General features: G+C 35.7%; 1 protein-coding gene across 2 annotated transcripts in view; it reads right to left on the reverse strand.

Moving 5' to 3' along the window:
* Tmeff1 (transmembrane protein with EGF like and two follistatin like domains 1) overlaps positions 1–12,172 on the reverse strand; it is an 85,050-nt gene that overhangs the window by 47,895 nt on the left and 24,983 nt on the right. For both annotated transcript variants that reach the window (XM_047524072.1, XM_047524073.1), the window contains exons 3-4: positions 5,394–5,523; positions 2,246–2,272 (exon numbers count right to left, since the gene is read on the reverse strand). In XM_047524072.1, coding sequence (XP_047380028.1) covers positions 2,246–2,272; positions 5,394–5,523 — 157 coding nt within the window. The remainder of the gene's footprint in view (positions 1–2,245; positions 2,273–5,393; positions 5,524–12,172) is intronic.

Genomic DNA, 12,172 nt, shown 5'->3' on the forward strand with positions numbered 1-12,172 from the left:
AACACACGCACACACACACACACACACACAAAAAAAAAAAAACAACAGTGGAAACTACTAACACCCAACTCAGCTCACATCCCACACCTGAGGAGAACCTGCGTGTGTGGTCTCAACCATAGTGGATCCATACCATGATAATCTCAGACTGGGAAGGGAGTCAGCACTAAGGTCAATTTAACAATTTCAGTTGACTCAAGGGTTTTCTCAATTTTGTTCAGGAAAGAATACAATTCAATTGGTATCAATCAGTAAATAAGGTTTAAAAGGAAGCCAGGCAGTGTGGTGCATGCCTGTGATCCCACCTGCTTAAGAGACTGAGGTAGGAGGATGGGCAAGTTCCAGACCAGCCTGGGCAACTAAGTGAGACCCTGCCTCAAAATAAAGGTCTAGGGGTGTGGCTCAGTGGCAGAATTCTTGCCTAGCATGCACAAGGCCCTGGGAGAGAAAGAGAAAAAAGAAAGGAAGAAAGAAAGGCATTTTTAAAGGAAAGTACAATCTATCTACCATGCTAAGCATAAATACTTCCAATCTTCCAATTTGGTGTGCTTGCCTGCACTTTAAGTAGAAATATTCCCAAAAAGATTTCAGAAATTATAATCCTAAGTAATTCTGAGGTTTCAAAAACATCATGAGATCCAGAAATACTAGTGCCACATAGCTCACAAAGAGTTACATATTAATCTGAGCAAACTACTCATCTTTCTAATTCATACTCCCTTCTTTAAAAAGGACCAAAAAGGACCAACTTACCTCTTTAAGGTAAGATATCCAATACTGTATCATGTTAGCAAATCCTGAGAACTCTCACTTCTTTATCACAGGAAGAAGGACAACTTCTTAACTGAATTCCTGACCACAGGAACTAGACCAGATCTCTTAAAATCCTTTCTAGCTCTAAGATCTAGAAGTCATGGTCTGATCCTTCACACATTATGAAGCTTCTGCTTGAACATGTCCACTTAACTCAAATTCCATAGTTCAACAGCTTCAATCATTTCCTTTTTGATTGAAACGGCCATCCTTGAACTTCTTCATGACTGTTCTGTTCTCTAGATAACCTTCCAAGTCCCTTCCAACTCTTGAATTTTAGAAATCTATGAAATAGAGAGTAAGGTGTGGCCTGGAATAGGGTTTCAAGTGGTGTTGAAAGATCATAACTGTAGCTTACATTTGGAGCAAATTTTCCCAGCATAAGTGTTCTTTTAGAGTATTCTATAGTACCTCAAACATTATTTTGCATATAGTAGACAGAATTACAGCCTCACTAGACTGTGAAATAGTTTAGTCATTCTATTCATTTAAACTATTATTTGCTATTGCCAAATATTAGTTTGTTAAACTTAGGAGTAATAAATTTATATATTTGTAAAATAAAATTTAAAACACTGGAAAATTTTAAGGGTTTAAACCCAAAATTCCACTGGAACTATTCTTTAAGTTTTCCCTTCTCTAAACAAAACTCACTCTGGAGTTTTATAACCCTGTACCTTAAAAATTCCTTACAGTCAAGTGGGTGTGTGCACACCTGTGGTGGTGCACACCTGTGATCCCAGCAGCTCAGGAGGCTGAGGCAGAAGGATGGCAAGTTCAAAGCCAGTCTCAGCAAAAGTGAGGTGCTAAGCAACTCAGTGAGACCCTGTCTCCAAACAAAATACAAAATAGAGCTGGGGAAGTGGCTCAGTGGTCAAGTACCCCTGAGTTTAATCCCTGGTAAATGAACTCCAATCAAAACAAGGGCTGAGGCTGTGGCTCAATGGTTAAGCACTTCTGGGTTCAATCCCTGGTACCAAAAAAAAGAAAGTAAGAAAAAATTACTTATGATCAAAATTTTGGAAGCAAGAAGTAGAAGAGAATCCAAATACTCAGACACAAGCTAAACTGATTTGTGTGGATCATCTTAAGAGGAAGTAATTTTATGCAGCCTCAATTTAACAAGGGCTACCTCATTTCCCCCTTAGTCTGACAACACCTTCAGTGGAAAATGCATGAACTAGGGAATGCCTGGGGCCAAGGGCAATGGAGAAGTTAGGGCTGATGGCTACGGAGCAAGTGGTTTCTTTCCAGCTAATGAAATGTTCTAAAGTGAATTGTGGAGACACTGTACACCTCTGTGAGTACACTAAAAATCACCAAGTTGTACACTTTAAATGGGTGAACCATGTGGTATCTGATTTACATCTCAAAGCTGTTAAAAAGAAAGTAAAACAAAACAAATGCCCTTTAAAAAGTACTTGAAACTTACCTCCTTCTCCAGATCCAGAACCATTATCTGGAAAGAGAAACAATAAATATAAACACTTTGAATATTATATTCAATGAATATTATAAATATCTAAATAATTAATTTTAATTCACTTGTTTAAAAGGTGAAAGAGTATTTTAATTTTGTTAAAACTTGAGAGGAATAATGAAAAAGCTGCTTTATTAGAAAGGCAGGAAAAGAGCTTTGAGTCTTGCTCCATAAATCTTCTTAATAAAATCTGTGGATAAAGAACAAAAACCAACAGGCAGGGGGAAGAGAGGAAAGTCCAAAGGTTTGGAAGGAAAGACAACTCAGGGCTGAGGTTTTCATATTACTGCTGAAATTAACTACTGCTTCTAGGAACTCCTAAAAAGGAGGAATCTCAGAAAGTAGTCAGTCTAAAATGCAACTAGTGTAACAAATGTATTTTATAATGCTAAAAAAACCAACATACTAAAAAACCATGTTAAAAAGTGGGTAACACTGCAGTAAAATCAGCATGGAGTTGTTTTTTAAAAAAAAAAAAAAAAAAAAGAAGCAGAGAATATAAGTGAAGAACTTGACACAACACAGCACTTCACAAGAGAGAATATCCTGATCCAAGAGAATCCATTCTTCAAACAGTTCTCTGGAGTAGAAGATAACACCCAGCTCCCTTCCCTTCAATCTCCTTCAGACAACAATCAAATTCCCAGATACAAAATAGGAGGAATCAGAAAAACAGATTGTATACAGTACTGATTACAAAATCTTCTTGGGCTTTTAAGGAAATGTCTTCGGTTGTGTTCAATTTTGATTAATCAACCATAAAATGACATTTTCTCTTAAGTGAGGCGGAAAAGAGAGAGGAAAGAAACAGAAAAAAAGAAAACAAGGAAGGGGATTCAATTTAACATTGTTCAGATCAAATTTTCTGAGGAAAACACTTCCTTCTTCCTGTAATTCCATATCCATCAACTGGTGCATATTCAGTCCCAGGCTCCTTGACACATGCTAGGAATAAAATGATAAATAAGACATGATCCCAGTGCATGAGATACTTACTCCCAACCTCTTTTTCAATGCACGTCTAATTTTAATAAATATAAAAATATCTGACTACTCATAATGAAGTGGAATTTGTCTAGATTACATTCGTAGATAGTACATACACGTTCCCTAACCCACATCACTCATCCTAACCCCAAGATTATGTTATATCTTCCAAGGCAGGACAATAGTGTCCTCAGGTTGAGTAATCACTGATCTGGCTGGAAGCGGATATGTCAGATAAACGAAATACAGTATGTTATGTACATAGATACACATAAAGTGTAAACAGCCCAGAGATGTCACAGAAGAAAGATTTCAGAGAAAAGGCTTCAACCCAATCTTAAAGCATAAGAAAAGAATTTTCAAGTAAGTAAAGGAGAAAGATATTTCAAACTCATGGAACAGGACCTGTTAAAGACCAAATGATAAAACACTGGCTCACTCAGCAAATAACAAAATCAATACAACACCTTATAGTTAGCTCAATCTTTACTTAACAGTCCCAGGAGATGATACCTATTTAACAATTTAAGAAATTGGGGCTCAGAGAAGCTAAGATTATATGAAAAATAAAAAGTTGGGGTAACTTTAAAGCCAGCTCTTTTACCTTAGTTCAATGCTCTATCCAATCTATCACTGTGGCTCCTAATATTTAACATTCACTACCCATCAAAGCACTTGGTGTCTTACACACATGTTCCTCATAAATGATGCACAACTAATTTGGGATTAGAAAGAACTCCATAAGCCGCCTTAGTTTCTAGCTTACATCTGTGAAAAAAACAACATAGTTAGAGAAGTATATATAAACTATGCCAAATAGTAGTCTCCTAGTCTAAGAACATAATAATTTCTCTAAGCACCTAATTATTTGGAGTAGTGAAAAATGTGGCCTTGCCCAAAGAGGTCTGGCCTTTACCCCTGGCTTCTGGAAGGCAATCTATGTCTCTTGTAGACATTGGCAACATCAGGACTCAAGGTGAGACCAAACACATCTAATCATCTTGAGTGGGGCTGTCCACACTAGAAAAACTAGCTATATAATTTAGAGTGGCAGTTTTGGGTCATATGGTATTAGCAAAATGGAAGTCTCAGATAAAACACATGACACTTGTGTAATGGTGCCTCAATAAAAACTAAAGCAAACTTTCCTGGTTGACAATATTCCACACATACTATCACACAGTGTAGCCAGGACTTAATATGGTCCAAGACTCCATGGGGAGAGGACGGCCACAGGGTCCATGTTTGGATCCCTCCCAGAGTGTGCCCTGTGTATCTCTTCCTTTGACTGATTTTAACATGTATTCTTGCCCACAATAAATCATAACCATGAGTATAAGACTTTTGGTAAGTTCTGTGTGTGCTTCTAGCAAATAACTGACCTTGAGGGTAGTCTGGGAAACCTCTTGAATTTGGTTTTGAAGTGAGGGTAGTACTGGGGAGTGAATCTTCTAACTTTGTAGCTGGCCCTAAAAATTTTTACCTGTGGTAAAAGGGAGTCCTTTAACATAATAGGAAAATAAAGTAAATGAGGATAACATCAGTCTCCATCCTTCCCATTAATTCAATATCACAATTTTAATAACAATACCTCCCCTGCATTCCTACGCTCAAATACAAACACACAGAGAAGCTAACATTAGTGCCTCTCAAAACCAACTACCACCAATTCCAGAAGAAAAAAAGGAAGTAAATACATACAGTTTGGCGACAATGGGTAGCCAAGAGCAAAGAGAAGAGATTGGAAAGATATACAACCTAAATCTAAAATGCTTCTAATGGTTTTTTACAGACACTCCTCACCCCTCAAAAATGAAAAATTTTAAAAGTTCATCAAAAAGATGCATTTCATGTCTGTTTAAGGTTCAAACCACAGGTCAAAGGACATGCAAAGTTCTCACAAAAAAAATGCCTCAAGTCATAAAAATGGAGTAGAAGCTGCACACTGAGGTTAAAAGCAATGATTTGAATGGAGATGAAGAAGAGCTCCCCACCTCCCACATGATCACCACCCTCCCATGAAACAATCTTAGGAATCTCTCTCTGGAAATTTCCTTTTGGAAAATATAATGGAACCAGTTCTAACATTTACTCAGAAGAATGTCATACATACCAGAATAACACGGTCCTCTTGCTACTACTGTTATCTCTTTCTGGTGCTTACAAGCAGCCCTTCTGAGAAAGCATTCATTTTGATAAGTGTCCCCATTTGATCCACAGACGGGAATGTAATTTGTATGGCACTGCAAATGAAACAAAAATAAACTCTCAGAACTAGGCATGAATATTAATAGTTTATTTCACATTCATGAATGCAATACCATAGTATTATGACATTTTACTACTGAATAGTTTGTTGTTTTACCTGGCTTTTAAAAAAGAAAAATCATGCTACTTCTTCATACCTTTTTCACATTCATTATGAAAATACCAACGTAAAAAAGAGACTGAAAATCCCTATGCTATGTACTTCATTTATATGTCATGAAAACCCACTGAGATAAGAGAAAATTCTTGACAATGTTTGTAAAAAGAGCGATACTTAGGTAATGTCATTTTAGTATTATCAAAATTCATTTCTTTAATACTTCTAGGAGGGAAGTTCCAAACTAAATACTATAGAAAACACGAAGAACTATAATATGATCTCTGTTCCCAGAGACCTTATACTGTTTTTAGAGTCATAAGAATAGGGAAAAAAATGCTGCATAGCTAGATCATATTCCAAATTAATAGAATATACAAAAAGTACAATGTCTAACACCTGGTATTATAAGATAGAGTACTCAAAGAACACCTCCTCAGAAAAAGTGAAATGTGAACTGGGACTTGAAGGATGGGTAGAAATAAGAAAGAATGAAGAAGAAAAAGATCAAGATAGGTTTGAGAAATACCACTAGATCTTTATGCTTTAAAAAACTTTAAAACTAGACAGACATGGTGGTGCACAAATGTCATCCCAGTGAATCAAAAGGCTAAAGGCAGGAAGATCACATGTGCAAGGTCAGCAACTTAGTGAGGTCCTAAACCAACTTAGCAAGACATTGTCTCAAAAATAAAAAGTAAAAAGGGCTGGAGATGTGGCTCAGGAATTAAGTACCACTGGGTTTAATCCCTGGTACAAAAAAAAAAAAAACCCTTTAAAACTTTTAACATTGTCAAAAGTACATAAATGAGTTGGGTATGGTGGTGTACGCCTATAATCCCAGTAGCTCAGGAAGCTGAAGCAGGAGGATCACAAGTTCAAAGCCAGCAATAGCAATTTATCGAGGCCATGAGTAATTTAGGGAGACCCTGTCTCAAAATAAAAAATAAAAAGAGCTGGAGATGTGGTTCAGTGGCTAAGCACCACTGGGTTCAATCTCTGGTACCACCGCCTTCCCCCAAAGTCATAAATGAATGAAGTTTTAAAATCTGAGGGGAAAATATGATACAAGTTATTATTACTAAAAAAAGAGATAATACAATACCCAAAGGACTTAAAATCAGCACACTACAGTGATGCAGCCACATTAATGTTCATAGCTGCCCAATTCACAATAGCTATATTGTGGAACCAACCTAGATGCCCTTCAATTGATGAATGGATAAAGAAACTGAGGTATATATACACAATGGAATATTACTCAGTCATAAAGAAGAATAATATTATGGCATTTGCAGGTAAATGGTTGCAGTTGGAGAATATGCTGAGTGAAATAAGCCAATCCCAAAAAAACCAAAGGCCAAATGATCTCTCTTATAAGCAGATAATGATACACAACAGCGGGTGGGAGGGAGGCAAGAATGGAGGAAGGATGGATTGTATAGAAGAAAGAGGGGTGGGGGGGAGGGGGAAAGAAAAATAACAATGAGACAAACATCATTATCCTATGTACACGTACGATTACACAAATGGTGACTCTACTTCATGTACAACCAGAGAAACAACAGTTGTATCCCATTTATGTACAATGAATCAAAATAAATAATTTTTTAAAAAGAGATAATACAAACTAATAAAACAGACCAGAGAAATAAAGTATAATTTATAGAAAAATTACAAATAGCCAGTTAATGTACCAAAAAAGACTAACATTCACTTGCAATCAGAGTTATACACTAAAATTAAGACATTATTTTTAACTTACTGTCTTTAAAACTATTTAAAAATTGTTCAACTTTAAGCATTCCAATACACTAGTTATAGTTATCTAAGTTGGTTCAACTTTGGAGGAACATCATTTTACAATACGTTTCAGGAGTTCTAGAATGGGAATGCAGTTTTTGTTCCAGAATTACACATTTAAGAATCTATCTGAAGGAAACTTGTAGACAAATATTTATTACAGTCTTTTCAAACAGAAATTTGTACTATCCAACCTAAATGTTGAATACAACAATGTTTAATTAAAGCACTGTATTTGTTCAAGAAATTAATACTGCAATCATGAAGAATTAACTTTTAAAACAATATTGTGTGACGGGAAAAGCTAATATCAGGTTAGGTGAAAAATATACACATAACTTCTGGGAACTTTGTGCCATTTTTAAAAGTATTATCTATTCCATAAAACTAAATGCAAAATTTTAAAATAATATAATGACATAAAATACAGCAAGAAAATAAATCACATACCTTCCAATTTAGAAAAGATGAATGTTTAAAATAAATTCTAGAAGAAAATATCAACACTTTTTTCACATTATGGCTATATGATTTTATTTCTCAATTTTTCTGCAATGAACAAAACTTACTATTTACCTATTTTTAAAAAGTGATCAGATTTATTTATGAAACAAATACAACATACTATCACAGGTTGAGCACTGATAAAAACAATTTCTAATTAATAAAATATTTTATAACCAAGTTGATTTTGTATACATTCAGTATCAGCAGAATCCTACATCAACTCTTATCAAAATTAATATTTTACTTTAGGAAATTTCATGTAGAAAATATGTAATACCATACACAAATAAGTCTGATCTGTTATACTTTATCCCAATACTGATTTTTATTCTAGCATCCACCACACCTCTATGTCTTTGTTTTCATGTACACCTGGTATGAAACTGCTGCAAATTCTTTTAATCCAAACATTTATCATAAGCAGACACAAGTATCTGACTACGTACATTGCCTTCTAGTATAAACATCTACAACATTTACATTGTGAAATATCTATATTATTATAAATTACTCTTATTTTTCTCTTCTATTAGAGTTAGGCATTGTATTCAATTCTTTAATCATGTTTATGTAGGTTACCTTATCTATGAATTTCATTTAAGACAATAAATAAACAATTTTTGACTATTAAAAAGGCAGTAAGTCTGTAGGGCTGAGAATCTTCACGGTTATTAAACAGTACCTATCCATCCAGCAAGCTCTGGGCTACAACTTTAAATGTACTATCTAACTTAAGTATCCTAACAACCATGTGAAGTACGTGGCTTAACGTGTAGAGCTAGGGCTCTGAAGTCAAAACTACCAGTGTCCAATGCCTGCCCACCATCCATGTAATCAATGAGTTAGTAACAGAACCATTTTCCCATCTACACAGGGGTAGCTGTAATAGTCCCTACCTAATAAGGTGGTTGTGGGGTTTAAATAAGAGAAATTACCAGTAGGATTTATTTCTGGCCATGGTAAATTCTCAATAAACATTAACTATTTTTGCTATTATCATTTCAGAGTCTTTAAGTATTTATCCAGGGTCACAGTTAATAAGTGAAAGAGCCACAATTCCTCATAAGTTACTACTTTAACCATTACACACTCAAGTTATCCAGCTGGGTCTCACCATATGGCCCTTGGAGATAGTGAGCAGAGGACTTAATGTCCATAAAATATAACTTCACAAGCACAACCCTAGGGCTGAGCCTGAGATGGTAAAAACAGACCTGCTGTTTCTGGGTCATTCTCAGTTTCTAGGAGTCTCTCTTGGATCTCTCAGTATACACTTATGAACAAATAAAGACATATGGGCAATCTTAACAGGATGCAACTTCTGATTTCCGCACAGGTGTTGGAACCTATCTGTAACCTAAGACCCACCTGCTTGATGGGGGAAGAGTATGACGATACTGCCAGCTATTTAAAGAGTTTAGAAAGATGCAGCAGTACCCACATCTATGGAATCGAGTCATCCAAGCATTTATTGCATACCTATTGTGGGATGGAATTATGCTGCATATAATCAGAACATAATAACTGTATTATGCTGGGCACAGTTGCTCATGCCTATAATCTTAGCTATTTGGGAGAATTGCAAGTTTGAGGCCAGTCTGGATGTCTTGAAGAGACCCTATCTCAAATTAAAATTTAAAAGTTGGTTGGGGATATGGTTGAGGAATAGGGGCTTGCCTAATACGTGTGAGGCCCCTATTTTGATTCTCCAAGTACCACAAAAAATGAATAAATAAAATCCTAGAGTGTAATGGGTAATTTCATGTGTCAACCTGACTGGGCCCCAAGGTGCCAAGATTTTTAAAAATTATTTCTGGATGCATCTGTGAAGGTACTTTCAGATGAGACTAGCATTTGAATCAGTTGACCAAATAAAGCCGACTGCCTTCCCCAATGTGGGTGAGAATTATCCAATCTGTTGAAGACCTGAATAGAACAAAGTGGCAGAGGAAGGGAGAATTCTCGCTGCCTGGCTGCTTAAGTGGGAACATTGGTCTTCTGGTTCTTGGATCTTTGGTCTCAGACAGGGACTTATACCACTGGATTTCCTGGGTCTGCAGTGTGCAGATGACAGATTATATTAACTTCAACCTCTATGATCAAATAAACAATTCCTTGTGGTCTCTTTCTCTCAGTCTCTCACATTTCTCGTGTGTGTGTGCACACACATGCACGCATACATAAAACTCTGACTAATATAAAGGTCTAAGAAGAGGACATGGCTCCCAGCAAGAACAGACACTGATAAATTCAGGAAGAAAGACACATAGTCCAGAGAACTGTGTATAGAAGAACAAAGAGTAGAAAGTCATAGGTGATATGTTTTAAGGGGAAAATGTAATATTGATCATTGTTCTTTGTACAAAATGACTAAACATGGTTTTGCTTAGCTATGTGGTAAGATAAAAGCTCTTAGTAGCAGACTGAAAACAATTTTAGACTTTTATATATAATTTTGTCATTACATGTTAAAAAGTATTTAAATCCTGTCCCAGAAAATTTATATTAGCACCAAGTGCATGCTAAGGCATAAGCAAGTTTTTTAAATGAGTTGAAAGACACTGTTAAAGTATGTGGCAGAAAGAAGTATTTAATGTGCACATTAAGTCATTGTTTTTAAGCTGGAAATAACCTAAAGTCTGGCTTGAACAGATTGATAAGCTGTGGGAAGGCACTATGGTCAAAAGAAGGCACTCTCAACAAGATGATCAAACTATAGATGTAAGCCCTGAGGCAGTGTGTTCTTACAACCAAGAACCTGTCTTTAAACATCTTTACATCCTCAGCATCTAGCCTCAGACCCAGCAAAAAATAAGTACTCAATAAACTCCCACTGATCTCAACTCCTCCTAACAAATTTCCCTTTTCCATTTTGCTACAAGGTAAGAATGCAAATGATTTGCACAGCTTCTGGGAGAATTTTCACTTTTCTAGTTTGTTTTTAAAAAGGCAATAATTTATAATCTTAAGACTTTCAGCCAGGCACAGTGATGCAGACCTATAATCCCAGCTACACAGAAGGCTAAGGCAGGAGGACCTAAAGTACTAGTCAGTCTCTACAACTTAACAAGACCTTGTCTCAAAAAAATATAAAAAGGGTTAGGGTTGAAGCTCAGCTGTAACAGCACCTTGGGTTCAATCCCCAATACCAAAAAAGAAAAACACAAAGATAAATATTGTAATGTATAAAGCTGCTCCGCCGCCCATCAGGTGCAGCCATTTTCCCCGCCTCCCAACCACTTGTCAATCTGAACATCCTAGCTAGCTATTGGTTCATCAGTCACCTTGCAAATATCCTTCTCCGATATATCGGTCCGTTAGCCCGGCGGAATTCAACTGTTTACTATGGCTTCCCCGCCATCTTTTCCCATTCTTCTGTCTGTCCTACTCACTTTTCTCTATCCTCCTGGCTTTCCACTCTCTCTAGCGCACACCCTTTCTCTTTCCTTTCTCTTTTCCTCTCATTTTCTTTCTTACCCTGCAGGGAGACACTCTGTTTGCTTAATAAATTCCCTTATGTGATTTCCCGTGTCCGGCATGGTTCTGTGGAAATTCCCTCACAAATATAATCTTCACGGAAAATTTATACTTCTTTATGTCAAAAAAGTAAAGTTAAAAATAAAAAATTATTATTTGTTAGCTAAAAATAAATTATTTCAAAAAAGAAAAAAAGCAGAAAATAAAACTAAGATAACTTCTTTAAAATATGGAATTTTTTTTTTTACAACCTATATAAACTGCACTGGAACAATCTCTAGGGTAAATACTATTGACTAACACTTAAAAGGGGAACTAAAATCACATGTGTTTGTATAAACACAAAAAATAGCAGCAAATGTTATCTGTAAGAAGAGCAACTGATAGTCTAGAATGGAGAAGACTTTTTTTTCCCATTATCTATCTTCTTATATTGTTCACAGTTGTTTACTATGGGTATATATTACTTTTTAAAAACACATCAAAACAGTTCTTATGAGGGTTTCTGAGTTGATGAATATAAAATGCTCAGCAAAGTAAGCAAAATATAAGTATTTATTGTGTTATAGGATGTACACATACTTTCACACATATATACATTATGTCTTTACAAATCAACACAAGGTAAAAAGAAAATATTACAAAAAATAAGCAAATAATATGGAACATTAATTCACAGAAAAATGGTCAATAAATAAGTGGTACATTTTTAACTTCTCTCATAGACAAATGCAAATAAA

The sequence above is a fragment of the Sciurus carolinensis genome, chromosome 14, assembly GCF_902686445.1.
Source record: "Sciurus carolinensis chromosome 14, mSciCar1.2, whole genome shotgun sequence".
NCBI lineage: Eukaryota > Metazoa > Chordata > Mammalia > Rodentia > Sciuridae > Sciurus > Sciurus carolinensis.